This window comes from Petaurus breviceps, unplaced genomic scaffold (genome assembly GCF_028583685.1).
Source record: "Petaurus breviceps papuanus isolate PSGF00001 unplaced genomic scaffold, PetGlider_PUasm1.0 171, whole genome shotgun sequence".
Classification (NCBI taxonomy): domain Eukaryota; kingdom Metazoa; phylum Chordata; class Mammalia; order Diprotodontia; family Petauridae; genus Petaurus; species Petaurus breviceps.
The window spans coordinates 11,006,678-11,029,418 of NW_027185754.1; the positions used below are offsets into that span (position 1 = coordinate 11,006,678).

The window sequence follows — 22,741 nt, forward strand, 5'->3', positions numbered from 1 at the left end:
GGGGGGGGTAGGATGGGATGGAGAGAAATATAGTCAGTCTTTCACAATATATTCACTACGGAAATATTTTGCATAGCTACACATGTACAACCTATATTGAACTGCTTATCTTCCCAGTAAGGGTGGGTGACAAGGGAGATAGGGAAATAATCTTGGAATTCAAAGGTTTAAAATCAAATGTTTAAAAAATATATATAATTATTAATATTATTTTACATGTAACTAGGAAATAAGATATACAGGCACTGGGGCATAGAGATCCACCATGCACTATTGGAAAGTCAGAGGGTGGATAGGGGAAGATATAGGAGAGAGCAGATTGGGGGAGGGGATATTCAGTGGGATCACTGTTTTGGGGTGGTGGGTAGGGGAAAAATGGGGAGAAAATTTATAACTCAAAATCTTGTGGAAATGAATGATGTAAAACTAAAAAATTTAAAAAAAATAAACTACCAAAAAATATTTGAAGCAAGTTTCCCTGATACAGGCTCATTTCTCAAATATATAGAGAAATAAGTTAAATGTATAAAAGCCATTCTCCAATGGATAAATGATCAAAAGATATGAAGTCAGTTTTTAGATGAAGTAATCAAAGCTATCTACAGCTATATGAAAAAATTCTATAAATTGCTAGTGATTGGAGAAATGCAAATCAAAGCAATTCTGAGGTACTACCCATACCTATTAGACTGGCTAAAAGGGCAGAAAAAGAGAATGATAAATGTTGGAGGAGATGCGGGAAAGTTGAGACACTAACACAGTGCTGGTTGAGTTGTGAACTGATTCAACAATTCTGTAGAGCAATTTGAAACTATGCCCAAAGGCCTATAAAACCATGCATGCCCTTTGACCTAGCAATACTACCGCTAGGTCTATATACCAAAAAAGATAAAGAAACAAAAAGGAAAAGGACCTATATGTACAAAGATATTTATATCAGTTTATCATCTTGGCCTGTGGGGTCAAACTTGAATAGAAATGGGGCCTACTTACATAAATGAATGAATGAATGTGGATCCCTGTGGGCCACAAAATGCCTTAGAAAACTACCTACCAATGTTATTATGTTTTATGTATTTTTATTTACTTTGTCAAGTTACATTTTAATCTGGTTCAGGCTACACTTGGGAGTGTTGTTGGCCACCTGTTTGACAACACTTGTACAATTATAAAGAGCCCATATAATGGGTCAATGAGCACATTCATTTGGACAAAAATATAGATGGACAATGAGCTGGGGTCATAATTGAATACAAAGAGCAGTGTAAGATGGACTGTAATTAAGGAACTGCACACCACTTTTAGCGATTCTCTTTCCCCCACCCCCAACCCTAAAACTTCTCCCTAAAACAAAATCCATTTTTATGCACTAAATTCATCTAGAGATATATTGTGGCTATGAGTCATAGACTATTGCAATAATTGAATAATACAAGTCGTAGGTCACCCAAACAGACAGAAGCATATTACTAGTAAGAAATTATATGCAAAGGGACGGCTAGGCGGCACAGTGAGTAGAACACTGGCCCTGAAGTCAGGAGAACCTGAGTTCAAATCCAGCCTCACACACTTAACACTAGCCATGTGACCTTGGGCAAGTCACTTAACCCCAACTGCCCTCAAAAAAAAAACCCGCCAAAAAAAATGAAATTATATGCAAGAAGTAGAATAAAAGATATCAAAGAGTCATAAAGCTGGGGGTAGGGGTGTCAGTCAGTCAATGAGAGTAAAGAATAACTTTAATGGAGAACCCAAAATCTACCCTGGTACCCTTTGTAATATTAAGAGTCCAAAAGGAAAGCTTTTCTAAAGTTCATTGGGAAGATTCCCAGTGTAAGATTTATAGGAAGATATGCACAAAATCACACCGGGTGAAAAGTTATAAATAAGACACATTCTAGACAATGGAGAAACTACCTATACTGATGAGATGACAGCTCCTTTGAAGTACTGAAGGACCTGCACCTAATCCATCGTGCTCGAGTTCATGTCAAGACACCAAATGTAACAGACAAAGTTTAAGTACTGCATTAGTGGCTATGAAGATGCATAAAGAACTAGAGGATAGTTCTGAGCACATGGGATGCATCTTCTGTGAAGGCAGGTGACCACACCAACATAACAAAAGAATGAAGGCAGCAAGGACATCTGCACTGTCGGAGGGGATCCCCACAATCATGAGAATACAATGTTGTAGCTGGTGCTATACACTGACCTCAAAGCAGAATGATGGAATGAGCAGTATATTCATCATAGAATAATTAGATATACCGGCATGCAACTAACAGGATCTATAGCTAGATGAGAAATCAAAAGATCACCTAGTCCAAACCTCTCCTCATATAGAGACTCATTTCCACAGGCTCCTCTGTTAAAAATATATTTACCTAGGGGCGGCCAGGTGGCGCAGTGAGTAAGAGCACCAGCCCCAGAGTTGGGATGACCTGGGATCGAATCTGGGCTCAGACACTTAGCACCACACCCAGAAATAACTGGCCATGTAACCTTGAGCAAGTTACTTAACCCCAATTGCTTAAAAAAAATGTATACCTCTTTACATAAGAAAACTGTTAATAGTCTACTATTAACAAACATGAGAAATTTTAAATGTAATTAACACAAAATAATTTTCTTTTTACCTGAAGATGACCATATTCCTCATAGGAATAGACTTCATCTCCTGTATGTACATTGAAAATAGAATGGAGGCATGTTGTTGGGCGGGGATCTTGCTTAAATTGCTGAACCTGTAAGCCAAAGGGGAAAAAAAAATGAAAACGAGGAAAGACATTCAACATTTATCCATGCTTAGAGATCTCCAGTTGTCCTTTTATAAAAATTTCCTAGTGAAGACATTCATGATTAATATAAACATGCAATACACCAAACTGGACTATATTCAAGAGAGGAAGCAAGTACTACAAAGAGAGAGCTCATAAATGTTAACTTAATATAAATAGTGAATGCTGTTGCTAAATAGTTGCTATTTGGCAAACACAACATCTTAAGTATAGGGTGCATATTAACATAGCAGTTCATGGCTTAATCTAAGTTCCATGCTCTGTTTCAATTTCAACATCATGTAACAGTTTATCCTGTACTACACTGAACTTCATAGAACCTTTCATTGCACATTGCTATTTGTAAATGCTTACATAACCCTAACTATGGAGAAAGTGCTTCAGGCAATTGTTACTGCCTCACTTGATTCATTAGTTATTCTGTACCTAGCAAAAGTTTCAATGCAGAGCTCCTCCCTATAGATAGCAAATTTCAATCTATGTTTCTACTTGAAGTTATTAAATTCCTTTCCCTCACCTGCTTCTTAGTATTGAGGCTATCTAATCCTTAGAGAACAAAGACCACACCTTTTATTTATCTTATATGACATTATGAACATGCAAAGATATTAAATAATCCACCATTTGCTTCATATCTCTGTATACCAAATCCCTTCCATTAGGCTGAGGGAATACTGTGGATGATTTACTCAATAAAAAGCAAGTTATTGGGCAGCCAGGTGGAGCAGTGAGTAAGAGCACCAGCCCCAGAGTCGGGATGACCTGGGATTGAATCCATGCTCAGACACTTAGCACCCACCCAGAAATAACTGGCCGTGTAACCTTAAGCAAGTCACTTAACCCCAATTGCTTAGGGGAGGCCAGGTGGCTCAGCGAGTAAGAGCACCGGCCCCAGTGTCAGGATGACCTGGGGATCGAAACTGGGCTCAGATACTTAGCACCACACCCAGCAATAACTGGCCGTGTAACCTTGAGCAAGTTATTTAACCCCAATTGCTTTAAAAAAAAAAAAAGCAAGTTATTCCTTTTCTTTGAATAACTTGAAGTGATGACTTGACATCTGTGTAGTCAAGATTTTGCCATACTAATCATACAGACCTCCTCTTATTAGAAAAGGTGTTAAGGTGGCCAGAAAGGAAATTTAAATACAATCTTGTCATATACCTTATATATTTGCCTGACAGTTATGAAAGATATGACTAATGATTGACAGGGACACGGCAAAGTAGATTGAGTGCCAGGTCTGGAGCCAGTTAGACCTAAATTCAAATTGGCCTTAGATACATATTAGCTAGGTGACTCTGAGCAAGTCACTTAATCCTGTTTACCTCAGTTTCTTCAACTGTAAAATGAGCTGGAGAAGGAAATGGCAAACTACTCCAGTGTTTTTGCTAAGAAAACCCCAAATAGGGTCATGAAGAGTCAGACATGACTGAACAACAACAATGGAGCATAAGGACCTATGTGGAAGTGTAGATAGACTTTTCTCACACACAAAATTGTCTCTCATTCCATGTTATCCCCAAATATCCTCAATACTAGAATATCACTCCAGTTAGATCTCCTCCAGGTCTGAGCAACTTAAATTGTGTGGCCAGGTGAATTATCTATCATTTGACACCTAACTTAGATATCACTTCCTTCACTGATTTCCCTCATTTATAAAGATTTTTCTCCCAGAGACCTTGCACAGAATGCTATGCTTAGAACTGGAATGGACTCTAGAGGTTATTTAGTCCAATGCCTTCATTTTATCACATGGGAAACAGGCACAGAGTTTAAGTGACTTGTACAAGGTCACACAGGTGGTAAACATCCGAGGCAGCATATGAACTCAGGTGCTGTGACTCCATAGCAAGTTGTATCCTCAAGGCAATAGTCACAGCACTGACGGTGACTTATATGCCAGCTTAGTTCTGAATCATAAAATATAACAGGCTTTCCATATAGAAGACAGAAGCAAACCTTTTATTCAGACACCAGAAGGCTGAATCCCAACACCAGAAAGCCAAATCCCAACACCAGAAAACCAAATCCATAATAGCAACAAAGAAATTAATACACCTTACCACGGCAGGAAGCATCACCATCCCAAAGCCTTCTGCCTTCTCAGGCCTTCCCACAAGCACACACTAACAATTCTAGCTGTCTGCTTGCCTGTGTCCTCTCCTTCCTCCATTCTAAATTCTCTGACTCCCAGCTTCCCTACTCAGCTCTGCTCCTCCCATTCAGCAAATCATTACATATGGCCCATTATATGTCATTACATTAGGCCTATTAAGGGGCAGGGAAGATCTTCAAATTCCCATTACCATTACACAAGTGTTCTTTCCACTGCACCACTTTCCACTGGGCAGCCTACAAAGTACTCTGCTTTATAACTCTAATGAATTTCTTCTATGATGTTGCTTATTGTACCTGTGTACACCCTACAATTTATTATATCTACAAGCTATTATACAACTTCTTATCATCCTACAATATTTATAGTTCCCCAAGATAATATTTTACCTGAGATCTATCTCCTCCAGTGCTTAAAACAGTACTATGTACATGGTAGATGGTCATTGTTCTTAAAGAATCCAGCTAGATAACTATGGATGGCTATGCAGTTGACCTACCACCTGCCTCACAAGATTATTGTGAGGATCAAATGATATAAAATGCTTAACAGAGGGCCTGGCATATATTAGGTGCTCGATAAATAAATACTTGTTCTCCTCCTTTCCGCTACTTTCTACTCACACTATTCTGCGTATCTAAGTTCTCTGCAACCTTCCAGGCTTTATTAGAGAATGTTTCTAAAGTAAAGCACAAGCATACTTCAGTCATCCCATGTGGATCAAAAAGGGCAAAGAGTTTAACATATAATAAAGCAATTGTTGCTACATATATGTTACTAAATTGCCGTTTAAAACTATGCTCACTACATACAAGAATTTAGCATGAGAATTTAAATTTAATCATTATATTGGGGGAAGCAACGACTAGTAAATGATTAAAGACACTCAAAAGGGAAATTGCATAACTGTGCTTTGAGTTTTGATGCTGTTAAGATAACTAATTTAGTGTTTAAAAAAAACAACTCTACAAATTTTAAAGATTAACAAGGTATGTTGTCTGGCAATTTAAGAAACAAAACAATAACAAAAATTCTTAAGGGAATAGTCAAGAGAGATCTTTAGCCAACATTTCTGTCATGCTCAGAAAGCAGAGCTGAAAATAATGATTAAAGAATTCACTTTGTAAACTAAGTTGACACACACACAAAAATATCCCCTTGATTTTGCTAAGTAATTTTAGCTTTTTTCCCTAGACGTCTATCACTGCAAATAAACCTTTTTTTTCCCCTTTGTACAAAGGTAAACTAGTATTATCTGCAGTCATTATTCATTCACAACCTTGAGATATCCAACTGGAAAAAACTAGAAAACAGTACTGATGTTTCTACTGCCTCCAGCCTTCCACAATTTGGCTTTAATCTGCATTTGCAGCCTTACTTCACCAGATGCACTCTTATGTTACGCTAAATAGAAGTAATAGCCATTCCCCAAACTCAACCTACCACCTCTCACCTTGGTGCATTAGTGTAGGCTACAGACCCACATGCCAGACTGTCCTTCTTTACCATAACCACTTATTAAAAGTTACATCTTTCCCCCAAAGATTCACATTGTGGGTTACATCTTCCAAGAAGCCTTCTATGATTTCCCCAAGCTGAAAAGTCACTTTCCATTCTCACATTTTCCTATGGCTCCTAGGGTTTAACCTAGAGGATATAAAATATGAGGGGGATACCTGATACTTCTGATTTCGATATTATAATACAATACAGGGTGACCATCCTTTACTGTTATCAAACACTATAATCTTTTTACTGAGACCTGCATGCCTAGATCAATTGTAATCAGGAAAGACTTTGTACTCCCTCATGAATTACATTATCATAATTAACAAATATTTCTTAAGCAACTATTCAAGCACAGGAGTACTCAAAGCAAGTTGCATTCTTATAGAGGGACGTTTACCCTTAGGGAACTGTGGCATGATGCTAAGTGGTATGTGATTAACCTATCAGAGGTTAAGAATATGGGTCACATCCCATCCTCCCTTCCACAGCCAATTAATTATGGGTTTATCTCTAACACAACTTTACCTACCCCCTTCACCCATTATATCTACACACTCTACCTAGACCTCACACCTCCATCTCCTAACTCTAGATTCCTGTGGCTAATCTGTTCAAGGCATTCATGACCTAAATAGTACAGACACATCCAGCAACTGTATCAGCAAAATTCCCCATTCCCCACCACACACACACCAATATCCTGCCAACCCTGCTCCCCAGATCACCTCATTGCTAGAGCACACTTCTCTCAAAAGGTAGACTTTGCACACCAGGGCAGTGACTGATAAGATACTACTCTTTTCACTTTTGGAGCAACTAAGTGAGACACATAAGATAAGTAGGTATGAGTGGGTTGAGATTTGCATTTAGCTCTCATTACATATATTTTCTCCCAAAACTACTCCTCTTCCAAACTTACCTATTTCCATTAGGACAACAGAATTTTCCCTCCACTCAGGTTCACAACTTTGGTATTATCCTTAACTCTTCATACTCCCTTGCAAGAAATATCCAATCAATTGCCAAATCTTGTCTATCTATACAATAACTCATCCAAATTCTTCTCTGTACTCATGTTGTCACCACCCTAGTTCAGACCCTCCTCATTTCTCATCTGGTCTACTGTAATAGCCTCCTACTTGTTCTTCCTATCTCAAATCTCTTCCTTTTCCAACCCATCCTCCTCAAAGTTGCCAAAAATCATTTTTCTTTATTTTTTAATTTTTAGACTCAAACACCAGAACACAAATACAGAATAGAGAAAAGAAACAAAAACATATCATAAACTTTAATACTGGAATTTAAATACAAAGTTAGAAAGAAAAAAAAAGCATGTCGTGCATAGCAAAACATAAGAGAGGATTCAAAATATGTAACAAGAAATTTTCATGGGGCAGCTAGATGGCACAGTGAATAGAGCTGTGGCCCTGGAGTCAGGAGGACCTGAGTTCAGATCCAGCCTCAGACACTTAAAACTTACTAGCTTTGTGACCTTGCGCACGTCACTTAACACCAATTGCCCTGCTCTCCCTCCTCCAAAAAAAAAATAAAGCAAAAAAAGTAAAAAAAAAAAGAAATTTTCATTTAAAAAATTATGATACTCATTGAGTTGAGAACGGTCCATCTTTTCTTTGCTTCCTTGTGAGTTTTCTTTTGCTCTGTGCTGTGAACTTTTTTACTTTGTTCTATTTTTTTCCCTCCCCCTGATGGCCACAATGAAGTTTAGATGTTTCTCCACAGCTATAGATATATACATACACATATATAGACATATACTGTCCCAAACCTATTCTACTCCCAATCTTTGTTTCTTTGTACGTGCATAGCTCGTTTCCTATCCCTCCTGCCCCCTCTACTTTACTTTTACCCACTATCTTGCCTTCCTATGACTTGCCTACCCCTCTCCAAGGATCCCTCCTCTATCCTCCCATTCCCCCAAATCTAAACACCCTTCTATATCCCTATTTATCTATTCTCTTATCCTCCCCCCTCTTCCTATGCCCCTACCATTTTTTTTTCTGAATTTAGAACACTTTTATACTCTTTTAAATATATATGTATTGTTCCCCCTTATACCCATTCCCCATGAAAGTAGGTGACCAGAACTGCCAGCCTTCTTCCCCCATCTAATTCTTTTTTTTTTTTTTTAAGCAATAGGGGTTAAGTAACTTGCTCAAGGTTACACAGCCAGGTGTTTCTGGGTGGGTGCTAAGTGTCTGAGCCCGGGATTCGATCCCCAGGTCATCCCGACACTGGAGCCGGCGCTCTCACTCGCTGAGCCACCTGGCCGCCCCTAAGTAACTTGCTCAAGGTTACCCGGCCAGGTGTTTCTGGGTGGGTGCTGAGTGTCCGAGCCCGGGATTCGATCCCCAGGTCATCCCGACACTGGAGCCAGCGCTCCCACTCGCTGAGCCACCTGCCGCCCCTGCCCCGTCTAATTCTTATGTATCGGTTCTTCCTCTTGCACCTCATTTGCATAAAACAAGCACTCTTCTATGCTGTTCCTTTTAAATTCATATCATACTCAGCTTTTCCCCAATCTTCCTTATGAACTACCCAATTATAATCAAAATTTTGGACATACATTTTACATTTATAAAAAGTAAAGTCTGTCCTTATGGATCCCTTATAATCAGATTTTGTTATATACCTTATAGTTAAGTTGGTTCTTGTATGTCAAATCATCTATTCAGTTTAGGATTTTTTTTTTTAAACAAAAGCTTGAAAATCTGAGTTTATCAAATGTCCATTTTTAAAATTCAAGGTAATAGTTAACTTTGTAGGGTATGATATTTTTGGCTGGAGTCCCAGTTCTTTTGCTCCTCAATATGTTGTGTTCTAAGACTTGTGGTCCTTTAATGTCTCTGCTGTAGGTCTTGTGTAATTGTAATTGTGGTACTATCATATTTAAATTATTTTTAATCTTGATGTTTTTAATTCTTTTTTTCCTTGAGCTGGGGGTTTCAGATTTTGACTATGATATTCCTATGAGTTTTCCTCATAGATCTCTTTTAAGTAGTGATCAATGGATTTTTTCTAGTTCTACTCCTCTCCCTACCCCCGGTTCTATTGTTTTGGGACAATTTTCTTTAATTATTTCTTGTATTGCTGTATCAAGATTTTTTTTTATCATGACTTTCAGTTAGCCGGATTATTTTTTTATATTTTCTCTTCTTGATCTATTCTTCAGTTGTTGTTTTTCTTATGTTTCATTTTCTCATCTAATTTTTCATTATTTATATTTTTCTTTAATTGTTTCTTGATCTCTTATAATTTCACTGGCTTCACTTTGCCCAGTTCTAATTTTCAAGGTGTCATTTTCTTCCTTAAGATTTTGGATCTCATTTTCTAATTGGTTGACTTTCACTTCATACCCTTCTTGTTGAATTCTTATTTTCTTTTTTAGTTTTTCTTCCATCTATATTTAATTTTTAAAGTCTTTTTAAAGATCTTTTATGAGTTCTTTTTGGGCAGGTGACCATTTGACATTACTCTTTGGGGGTTTCTTTACTTCAATATCCTCCTCTGAAGGTGAACCCTGGTCATCTTCATTCCCATAAGTTTTCTATGGTTGGATTGTTTCTCCTTTGCCTGTGTATTTTTTAGGGTGATAGCTTAATTATTTGTAAATACCTCTAGCCCTGGGCTTTGGGAAATGGTACCTCTTGCCCTAAATCTTTATTTCTACCTTCTAGCCTGAAACCAAAGCCAAACCTCAAACCTCCTGTAAGTGCCCACAGCCAGGTGCTTTTTTTTATATATATAAGCAATTGGGGTTAAGTAACTTGCTCAAGGTTACAGGGCCAGGTGTTTCTGGGTGGGTGCTAAGTGTCTGAGCCTGGATTCAATCCCAGGTCATCCCTACTCTGGGGCACTGTGCTACCTGCCCATTGCTTCTGCACTCACTGGGTGTGTGCTGGTTCCTTCTCACCCTGGTGCTCTTTCAAAGCACAGTTGGGTCTGGCATTCCTTGTCAGAAGAGGTTCCCTCAATCTCCCCAGGCTCCCTCTTCCTCCCAGGTCCCCTCACTATCCCCCTCAGTATCTGGGGGGTAAAAGTTCTGTTGGCCAGGGTGGAGGTAGCCTTTCAAACCAACTAACACCAGGACTTACCGTTTATTGTTTAAGAGGCTTGCTGCTTACTGTTAAAAGGGAACCTAGCCTGGAGGTGTTTACGCATCACAGGAACCAAACCTCAAATGTTGTTCTGGGATTTTTCTCCATATCTTCTCAAATTGTTCCAGCAGGACCCCAGTTATTGTCCCAGTTCTTATTTATCTCCACCCACACTGTTTACCCTAAGGTGCTATTATAACTCTTTTTGTGGGGTAAAATCTTGAGATCTTGGAATTTTCTGACCTACCCTGCCATCTTCCCAGAATCCTCTCCCCCCAAAAATGATTTTTCTAAAAGAGCAAGTCTGACCATGTAATTCCTCTACTAAAATTCCAATTGTTCCTCCCCTGAATTCTAGGATCTAATATTATTTCATTCTTTTTACTTTCCATATTGTCTAAATATTATAATATATATATAATTATTACTATAATAATCCATGTATGTAATTTGTTTTAAAAATAAATATATACATATTGGAAGTACTATTCAAAAAATTTTTTACTGATGGGGATATGTGATATATATATATAGGGTTGGACAGCATTACTCTACATATTTATACTCCTCCTGACTTTTAAATATTTCACTTTTCAGGCATTTGGAAAATGGAAAAGAGGAGTTGGTGTATATATGCAGGTAAGGAACATTAGGCAGGGGAATATGAAGGTGTCCATATGTGAAGGCATATTTCTATTTACTTGATTGGGTTTCCAGGAGGAAAACATGGCAAGAATAAGTATGTATCTAAGGGCAAGGCAACAACTAATAAAAACCAAAGTTAGCATTAAAGATAAATATTAGTGAATCCTTTTCTCTTTAACTTTTTTCTCTTAGTGACCTGATCAAGCTCCCAAGGGCTCAACTTCCTTCTCAATGCAGCCAACTCCCAGAGAGTCCTATATTACCAGTTCCTTATAAATGCATATAAACCAGTCTCCAGATGAACAACAACAACAACAAAACTTTGAGTCCAAATAGCATAGAGACAAATCATTTATGCTTTTATTTCTACTAACAGAGAGATAAAATAAATTTTATTTGGCTATTTCACCTGAATGAGTAAAGTAACATTTTCTTCATGTTTGAAAACAACAGTCAAGTTCCAGGGGAGAAAAAGGGGCAATAATTATCTACTGTCTCACATAGTGCCTTGAAAAGTAGGTAATAAATAACCAATCATTCACCAGAATATATAAGAGGATCTTTCTTTGGAAGGAAGGGATACTACACAAAAAAATTTTATCTTCCAATGATCCAATGAAGCTGACCTTCTCTAATTTGTTTTTAGGTACTTGGTCACTACCAACACCAATATGGCTAGCAACTTCATGCACTCTGAGTACATATACATTAAATAAAATACAGAAATAGATATTCTTAATAACTACTACATTAAACCAATGCATTTGGGAACTAGGTCACAGTGATCTAATACTTATGGGATTTACAAGGAACTTTAATAGGTAGAGAAGATTTCAGAGTTTTATTTTATTTAAGAAATGGATATTTTGAAATTATACTTTATGTTATTCAATGAATATTGTCATTCTGCCAATAATTTAGAGGATTCATAATTTCAAAAGTGTGAATATTCCCAAGATGAACACCATAGGGCTATCATGTTAACTTCATGATTTACTGTGACCAAAAAGAATTATTCACCTGAGACCAACCTTCTGGTGTTAAGTTTTTTAGAAATGAGGCTGATCCTTCGATAATATACCACAATCCATTGTTGGACCTATATTCCAAGTCTTTGGAGTTTGATAGAATTTTTCAGATAGTGTGTTCTTCAGAAAGAGCCTCTGAGAAGCAAATGTCATGCCAAAGGCATTACAAAACATTTAGTGGAGCTCTTTTACTGTACATATTTAAAATGAACCAGTGGATTTTACTAGATTGCTCATAATTAGCACTTCATGTGAAAATTTTAAAAGATTTATTACATTACATAAGACTGATTAAATATATACTGTAGTTTTGAAAAGTTTATAACCTTGGCATGTGGATTACTATAACATATGATCTCACACTGTAATTAAATTCAAACATTTTAATTTTGATAATATTGCATATTGTATTACATCCAAAGAACTGATTCATGTTTCTACACAATTCACGCTGATTCTGTGTTTTTGCATGATTTTAAAAGAGTAGCCCAGAAAAGTATCATAATATGTCAAGGGTTGGGAAAAGGACAGATTCATGTTAGCTTAGGGGACTCAAGATAACATAAGGTAAATCTATACTAGAATCTGCAAAGAAACAGATTAACTACATATAACAGAAAAATATTTGGCTATTCCTTGGGAAAGACGATGTAAGAAATTTCAGCCAAATAAACAGATTGGGTTCAAGCCACTTAACTAGTTTAGCAATTACGTGAAATCCTGGGCTTTGACATTATTCTTCTTGAGGGAGAAACAAAAGAGTATAGATTGGTACATGTTAAACACTAGTAACAAAACAGCTTATGAGGGAAAAAAAGACTAATAGTTAAGTATTCCCAGTACATCTAAGTTTATACATTTTTCATATTCTGATAGAATCTCATATTCCATTATCTCTGATAGTCAGTAAAAAGAATGGCTTTAATCATTACTTCAATGTAGTCTATAATATACTACTTTTAACTTAAGTGTAACATCTGAAAATATCACTGAGATAGTGATTTGAAATGTCTAATCTTGGCAGGCAAACTATAAGTTTTTTATATATCTCCATATCAACTAATGAATAAATGTTTGTTCTATAAGTTAATAGTTTTATTTTCCAAATTCTCAAGGCGGAATATTGTAGTGATTTAGAAAATAAAACCTTAAACATTTTTAATAAAATTTTTGCTTTCAATTATAGGTATTAAGGCAAAAAAGAAAAAAACAATTAAAATTTTCTAGCCATTAATTATGAGAACAGAGAAATTAAAACTCAATCAATGATAAAATATATGTAGAATTTTACAAGCAATTGATGTTTAAGCAATTATAATATGCCTTGCTTCATGTTAGATACTACAAAAGGTACAATTTTATGTACAACATGGTCACTAATCTTAAGAAATTTAAAAGGTAAGGGATACCAATGGGAAAAGGGGAATGTTCAACATCATTCATATAAATATATAGATGTAGATATAGATATATAGATGTATATAAAAAATATTTCTAAATACTACTGCAATGAAAATAAAACCAAAGTAAAAGGGTCAATAAGACATATTTAAATTGCAAAGTTATAAGATTCATGTTGGTTTCTTGAAAAAGCTGCTTATAAATAATGAGGTTTTTCATCTCAATTTTTACAAGGTTAAAACATCTTTTTTTGTTGCTGTATTATTGCATCATGTTTGATTCTTTGATACCCCATTTGAGATTTACTGAAGTGGTATGCCATTTCCTTCCCCAGCTCATTTTTACAGATGAGGAACTGAGGCAAACAGAGTTTATTAACTTGCCCAGAGAGAAAGAGTTAGTAAGTGCTTAAGACTGGATTTGAATTCACAAAGAGGAGTCTTTCTGACTCTAGGCCCAGTACTCTATCTACTGTACCACCTAACTGCCCCCAAGACTACATCTAGAGTTGTTAAATTCTTAGCCTGTAGTTAATCATGCCTACAAAACTCCCACGTGAGCCAAACCAGATCACAATGAAATTGGGAAATGTTTAATAAAATAAATACAATACAACACAGATCATGCAGATTTTTAACGTTTTTTATGCCAATATGCAGGCAGCAGAGATATAATGTTATTTTAGTTTAACTCTACTTTTCTGTAATATTGAACCTTGTGAAAAGTGGAACGAGGGTAGAGCAGTCTCTACAATGACACTTTCTGAGAATGATTCCATCAACCAAGCTTTACACTATATTGCTGTGGTTGTTGCTTTTAAATAACAACTAAAATAGAAATATCCTATTTTGATTTGACTGAAAAAAGACTACCTATGTCACACAGCAGTGTTCAAAAGGGAAGAATCTGTATGATATAGGCTGCTCTCTAAAGCCACAGAACAAAAGTAGTGGCACTTGATTCTGCACCATTAAATGTAAATGAGTTACATTTAACAAGTATTGCAGCAAACTATAATTATCTGTGTTTGTGCCATATCCCCAAACTAGACAACAGGGTTCCTGAGGACGGGTATCTTATTTTCCTTCTTCCCCAGTACACAGCACAAAGCTCAACAGAAAGAAGGTATTTGTATAATGTCCTAGAATTCAATCTCACGCTCTGTCAAATGTGTAATTAAGAGAGACTAAAGCCTAGGAAAGCTTAAGTAACATACCCAAGGACATAGAGCATGTAAGTAGCACACATGAGGACCAGAACCCATGTTTGCAGGCTCTCAGTTCAATATTCATTCTGCTACAAACCATTAAGAAATGAATTTTGACTATTCTATAGCTTCTGCCTATTCTGGAGTAAGAACCTCAAAGTTATCCTCTGTTTCATCAAATAAATGGTGGAAGGGGTGCTTTGATTTTCTTCTTGAAACAGAAGGAATTGTGTTGACTCACACATCCTTGGGCAATCACAGAAAGTACATTTTACATTCTCTCTATCTCCCCCCCCCTTATGCCCTCCCTCTCATAAACTTCTCTTTTTTGAATAGCTATTTTTGTAATTATTAGGTCAGTACCCTTAACAGAATAAAGATTTTGAGCCTTCTATACACCCCTGCAAATTCAGCAAGATAATCATTTCAAGTGAAAAATATTAGTATATGAACTACAAAAATTAATAAAGTAATAAAGATAAGTATGAATTATAATTCTTAATTGATTCTGACAAAAATGTTTTGCTGATTTCTAACAGGTGGGCTCAGGAGGCAGCAATAGCCTTTACTTAACTGGACTGTCCTATAATGCTGCTTTGGTTTTTGAAAGGCAATTTTTTCCCAGAAAATGCTATTGCTAATGGTTAATTTAATCTTCCAGAATTAACTGAGAAGTTCCATCCATACAACACTGTTTTACCTTATCAGCTTGGCGCATGTAGCAGTAGAGAATTCCTCTCATACATTTTATAGCTGAATGCTCCAGCTCATGGGTCCTTCCCTTGTCATCATCAATGCGCCTGGTTGAGAGAGATAATTCACAAAACAAATTGGAAATGCATTTGCAAAGAAAGCAGTGCTTTAGATAATTAAGTATTTAACTATTCAGTTAATCCTGTGTTACAGTGATGTCCACTAATTCTGTCACAGTTAAAGAACACCATTTTTTCTTTTTCTTTATTAAAAAATTATTATTAATCTTTTATTTTCATAAAAATCTATATTTTTCAATATCTCCCTCTCCCTTCCCCTTTCCAAGGGAGCCATTTCTTTTTGAAAGAGAGAAGATACAAAGATGCATAGATAGATACATAGAGAGAGAAGTACAGCTAAAGAAATACCAGAAAAAAGTCTAATATACACAGTATTCCAAACATATAATCCATCATCTCTGCAAAGAAGGTGAGAAGGTTCCTTCTCATTTCTTTGGGGTCAAGCTTGGTCATTATAATATTATAGCATTCAGTTCCCCTTTTGTTTTGTTACTATAGTTCTTTATATTTACATTGTCATGTAATTGATCATTGTAGTCATGGTAGTGCACATTGTTTTCCTTTTCCAGTTATGTCACATTTTACAAGTTAAATAAATCTCAAGCTTCTCTACATTCACCATGTTAATCATTTCTTATAAAATTCATGAACAACAAATTGGCCACCTTCCAATAAATGTAGATCTACTTGATTTCTAGTTCCCTGGTATCACAAAAAGTGCCGCTGTAAATAGTTTGGTATATATGAAGTCAGGCTTTTGACCTCCTTGTGTTATTTATATATCATCAATTATTTAAATGAAACTTCTTACTCAAATGTTGCCAATTTTACCTTATAACACCATAAGGTAATTGTTGGGATTAAAAGAGCTAAATTTCTGTATGAAAATCAGGAAACAATGGAGGAAGCAGCATTTACAGGCAATAATGGACTCAGTTGGGGGCAGAGCCAATACGACAGAGCAGAAACAGGACATCTGCGCAGCTCCGGGTTCCACTTCCTCCAATACATGTAAAAAATTACTCTAAACAAACTTTAGAGCTACAGAACCCACAAAGTGAAAGAGAGAAACAAATCTCCTGCTGAAGGAAGCCTGGTAGGCTGGCAGGAAGGGTCCATTGCAGTGCACAAGGTGCAGAGTGCAGTTCCAAACAAGCCGGGTTTTAGCCCTAGGGTGGCCCTGACCAGCAGCTGCGGCTGGAGCTGACTTCACTAGAGCAAATCACCAGCAGCTACAGGCATTTCCAGACTTCTCAATCCACAAATGCCAAAGAGAAAGTAAAAGGTCAGTGTAGAACTTTGATAGGAGCAGGGGGAGCATGGTCAGGCTGCTGTCCCCTGAGCGAGAAGCACAGGAGGTGTGGTGGCTGTAGCCACTTGCTGCATGGCTGCTTCTGGTGCTCCTGACTGTAGGGGGACTAAGCTACCCTACAGAGGATAATCACTTTTGCTTTGACCTGCTTGGATCCGGGTCCCTGTCTTGGGTGATGGTCCTGGGGTGTGTGACAGTGAGCCAGAGTGTGTGGAGGCTGTAGAGAGGGTGCACATCTAATAGCTCTGGCAACTGCAAAAATCACAGCAATTTGGGACATAACTCTCTTCATTCTACTGTGGCAAAGAGCTCAGAAGTAAAATAATTGGCTGACAATATGAGCAAGCAACAGAAGCACAAACAGAGCACAGAATCCTTTTTTGGGGACAAAAAGGATCAAGGCATAGAGCTGGAGGAAGACATCAAAGTCAAAATTCCTGCATCAGGAGCTAGGACTAAAACCAAGAATCACCTACCCAGCAAAACTGAGTATAATGCTACAGGGAAAAATATGGTCATTCAATGAAATAGAGGACTTTCAAGCATTTTTTTTTTGCTTTTTTTTTTTTGGAGGGGGGAAGGTAGGGCGATTGGGGTTCAGTGACTTGCCTAAGGTCACATGGCTAGTTTTGTGTTAGGTGCCTGAGGCCAGATTTGAACTCAGATCCTCCTGACTCTAGGGCTGGTGCTCTATTCACTGCACCACCTAGCCGCCCCAACTTTCAAGCATTCTTGATGAAAAAACCTGAGCTGAACAGAAAATTTGACTTTCAAATACAAGAAGAGAAGCATGAGAAGATAAACAGGAAAAAGAAATCATAAGGAACTTATTAAAGTTGAACTATTTATATTCCTACATGGAAAATGATAATTGTATGTCATAAGACTTTTCCCAGTATGAGGATAGCTGAAGGGAATATATATGTATGTATAGGAGGATGTATGTGTATATAAATATATATGTGAGTGTGGATTTGTATGTTCATGTATACATAGACAGAGGGTACAGGATGAGTTGAATATGAAGGGATGATATCTAAAAAACAAAATTAAGAAGTGAGAGAGGAATTTATTGGGAGAAGAAGAAAGGGAGTGATCGATTAGGGTAAATCATCTCATATAAAATAGGCAAGAGAAAACTTACAATGGAGGAGAAGAGCGATGAAAAGGAATGGGACAACCTGATTCTCATAGAATCTGGCCTAAGGAGGGAATAACATATACACTCAATTGGGTATCTTACCCTACAGGATAATAGGGGGTAGGGGATAAGAGGAGGAAGGATAGAAGGGAGAGCAGATTAGGGGAGAGGATAGTTAGAAGCAAACATTTTTGAAAAGGGATAGGATCGAGTCAGGAGACCTGCGACCGGTTCCAGCCTCAGATACTTAACACCCACACAAAATAACTGGCCATGTAACCTTGAGCAAGTTACTTAACCCCGATTACTTTAAAAAAAAAAAAAGGGATAGGATCAAAGGAGAAAATAGAATAAGTGGGGGGTGGGATAGGAGGGACGGAAATAAAGTTAGTCTTTCACAATATAACTACTATGGAAATGATTTGGGTAACTACACATGTACAATCTATATTGAATTGCTTATCTTCCCAGTGGTGGTGGGTGAGGAGGGAAGGAGGGTAAAAAATCTGGACCTCAAAGTTTTAAAAACAGATGTTTAAAAATTGGTTTTTTACATGCAACTGGGAAATAAGATATACAGGTACTGGGGTATAGAAACCCATCTTGCCCTATTAGAAAGTTAGGGGAGTGAAGGGGGAAGATAGAAGAGAGAACAGAATGGGGGAAAGGATATTCAGTAGGCTTGCTATTTTGGGGTGGGGGCAAGGGAAAGATGGGGAGATAAAATAACGGTAACTCAAAATTGTGTGGAAATGAATGTTGAAAACTAAAAATAAATAGATTTTTAAAAAATAATGGACTCAGTTAAATATTCTGCTTATGTATAGTTCTTCATAAAAGAGGTCTGAAATATGTTATGTACCTAGGAAGTAGATGCTTTTTAAGCTATATAAAAAATAATTACCTTTGCCCCCATATTTAATGAGGATTAAATAAGACTCATGATGATTCAAATATACTTATAAAAAAACCCCAACAACCCTAAGCATATGAAAACCACTGCATAATATTCCATAATAGAAGTCAGTTTATATTTCACTCTACTTCTAGAAATTCATTTCTTTAGTTTGTTCATTTAGTGTACTACAAATTAAAAGTTATAAGGGGATACCCAACTAAATTCTACTTGGGAATTGATTTTCTAGATGTAAAAAGGAAGCTACTCACTTGTTGCCAATGGGGTACATTTAGTAAGGTCTAAAGACTTTATAAAGAGCCAAATAATTTGTAACAATTATCCAAAGTCCCACAATTGACTGACATACTTTCTTCTTTGGGCACAATCTGTGTACAAGGTAGTACTGGGCAGGAAGTGTATTGCTAGGCTTAAAAGATTAATAAATGTTTTATGTGGGAGAGGGAGAAATCAATTTTTGTTGCTCAGTTATTTTTTCAGTCTTTTCTGACTTTTTGACCCCTTTTGGGGTTTTCTTAGCAAAGATACTGGAGTGGTTTGCTTTTTCCTTCTCCAGCTCATTTTACAGATGAGGGACTGAGGTAAACAGTGTTAAATTGACTTGTCCAGAATCACACAGCTAGTAACTATCTGAAGCCAAATTTGAAGTAAGAAAGACGAATCTTCCTGATTCCCAGCCCAGTGCTATATCCACTGCACCACATAGCAGCCCAGAGAAATCAATAAGTATGCCAAGAAGAAATGCAATAGTTGTGACAAATCATTATATGCACACTCTCAGGTAAATGAAAAGAAAATTTAACGGTCATAGGTTGTTCCAAAATACTACAACATTCACTATGAATAATACAAATTCTACATTCAAGTTAATATTCTTAAATATTATATAACTTATTTATTATTTGTTATTTCAATAGAAAAAATAAAAGTAGAAAAACTCCACTGTTAAAGTAACTTAAAAAACCTGAATAAGTTGGTTCTTTTTTCTAAAAATCGTGGAAATAATATTTGAATGAAGATTATTTAAGGGAAATACATAAGTTACTATATGCATTACTGGAGTTTTAACCACATACATGATCTAATAAAAAAAATAGGAAGCAATTCTCAAAATTTTTATTTTATTCAATTCTTGTTGCATCTTGTTTTGTTTTCACCAGAAAACTCTTGAGTTGAACTTGAAGTACAGTCTCTTTACATTTAAAGAAAACAAAAGCAGGCTGGGAGAGAGTGAAGATTCTTGCTGGTCCCAAGACTCTACAAGAATCCCTCTACAAAGATATTACAAACCTGCCATTGCAGGGTAAAAAAAACAATCTAAATTAGAAAGAATGAACTGCTCAGGAATGTCAATGAACCTCTCTTGGCTCAGTTTTCTCATTTATAAAATGAGCTGGTTAGACTAGATAATCTCTAATATCCCTTATAGCTCTAAATCTGTGATCCTAGATTCCACAACTTTTTCTTAAGGGCAATGAATAAAATAAAGATGAATATCATAAAGGCATTTTTTTAAAAGCAGCGTGGCATAGTAGAAAGAGTGCTGGCCTTGGAATTCAGAGAACTGGTGCTCAAATGCAAGATTTTGTCACAGTTCCTATGTGATCTTTGGCACTTCCACTTCCTTGGGCAATCAACTTCTCTGGAGCTCATTTTCCTCACTGTAAAATAACATAATGTAACTAGATTGCCCTCTAAGGTCTATAATACCTATCAGGTATGTACTTTCCATTTCCCTTAAGAGAAACTGGATCACTTAAAGGCAAAATTATCTATATCAACATCTTTTTCTTTTAAAAAAATTTTTTGGTGGGAGGCCAGGTAGCACAGCAAGTAAGAAAAACCGGCTCCAGTGTCGAGATAACCTGGGGATCAAATCCGGGCTCAGACACTTAGCACCCACCCAGAAACACCTGGCCGTGTAACCTTGAGCAAGTTACTTAACCCCAATTGCTTAGGGACGGCCAGGTGGCTCAGCAAGTAAGAGCACTGGCTCCAGTGTCGGGATGACCTGGGGATCAAATCCGGGCTCAGACACTTAGCACCACACCCAGAAATAACTGGCTGTGTAACATTGAGCAAGTTACTTAACCCTGATTGCTTAAAAAAAATGGGGCGACTTAAGAGAATTATGGTACAAATATGTCCTATGCAAAAATATAGTCACAGTAATAAAATACCTTTTCCCTTCAAATGAAACCAGGAGACAATATTAAAATATTGCCCATAATGTTATTATCCAATTGTTTTCTTTTCTAAACAAGCAAAGAAAAAAAGAATCTACTTGATTATTTAACAAACAATAACTTGGGATTATATATTTAATGATGGAAATTACCTCAAAGATCATCTAGTACAGTTTCATCATCTTTACAAGGTTAAAAAACAGTGACATCCAAAGAAACGAGGTACTTGTCCAGAGTAAGACAAGGAAGAATTAAATGATAGAACCAGGATTCAAAACCAGTCCTTTAACTCCAAATTCATTGCTAATAATGCACCATGTACCAATTTCCCTTTTCCTGTTACAATAAAACTTAGGATACTTCATTTGATAAGTCAATTCCCTAGTCCCATTACCAAGCCATTTGGTTTGGATCAAAACTCCAGATCCACCTATCCTTTTCCAATTCTTTAACCCCGAAGTCTGATTAATTCCACTTCTCAAAGTCTGAGATTCAGAATCATGGAGAAATGACAAAAATTTTCAAGAATAAGAGTCGTTCTCCAATACCTAACTGACCAAGGGATAGGATTGATTTCATTTTGTAAGAAGAAATATAGTCAATAACTGAAATGAAAAAAAAAAGTTTGAAATTAAAATTAGAACAATATTAAAATATTTCTTACCTCACAATCATAAGATTGGCAAAGATGGAAAAAAAAAGAACTAGTCAGTTCTGGAAGAGCTATGAAAATAAAGACACATTAACATAGACTTGTCCAATAAATCTGGAAAGTAAATGAGAGAACTGTTCTCCAAGAAATGAACCAAATATTCATAGTAGCACTATTTTTAGTAGCAAATGAGAGCTAAGTATCTTTTCTCTCCTATTCTCACTTATCATCCTATCCATACAAGCAGTGCTCCTACTTCTTTTTTAGTCCTCTTCTTCCCCTCAGCATAACTCCAAATGTTGTTATCCTCTATTCTCATCAACCTAAACTCATTCTGATCTTTAGGAAATCTGACATTCTTACAAAATTTTGCATTCATAACCTGTTACCTGAGATCTTGCTCCCATATTCTATATTTTTTCCTTTAAAAAAAAAAGCTAGAGGGTGGCTAGGTAGCGCAGTGAATAGATCACTGGCCCTAAAGTCAGGAGCACTTGAGTTCAAATCTGTCCTCAGACACTTAACACTTACTAGGCATGTGACCTAAATCATTTAAACTCAATTGCCCTGCCTTCCCCCCTTCAAAAAGAAAAAAAAAACCCTATTAATTTTATCAACCTTGATTTAGGAACACTACCCTCTCTGCCTGATACAAATATCCACTTCTTGGGGCACCTAGATGGTGTGGTGAATAGAGCACCAGCCCTGGAGTCAGGAGGACCTAAGTTCAAATCTAGCCTCAGACACTTAATGCAAATCTAGCTGTGTGACCTTGGGCAAGTCATGTAACCCGAATTGTCCTACCTTCCCCCCTCCAAAAAAAAAGGCAAAAACAAAAACAAATATCCACCTTTTGTAATAAAGAACACAAGTAAAATTAAACACATAAACTACATCTAACAATATGTGCACAGTTCCAGCATCACATTTCCC

General features: G+C 36.7%; 1 protein-coding gene across 4 annotated transcripts in view; it reads right to left on the reverse strand.

Annotated features, from left to right (window-relative positions):
* Positions 1-22,741, reverse strand: part of PHKB (phosphorylase kinase regulatory subunit beta) — a 251,881-nt gene that overhangs the window by 176,608 nt on the left and 52,532 nt on the right. For all 4 annotated transcript variants that reach the window (XM_069082551.1, XM_069082552.1, XM_069082554.1 and 1 more), the window contains 2 exons: positions 15,529-15,628; positions 2,640-2,747 (listed from right to left, as the gene is read on the reverse strand). In XM_069082551.1, coding sequence (XP_068938652.1) covers positions 2,640-2,747; positions 15,529-15,628 — 208 coding nt within the window. The remainder of the gene's footprint in view (positions 1-2,639; positions 2,748-15,528; positions 15,629-22,741) is intronic.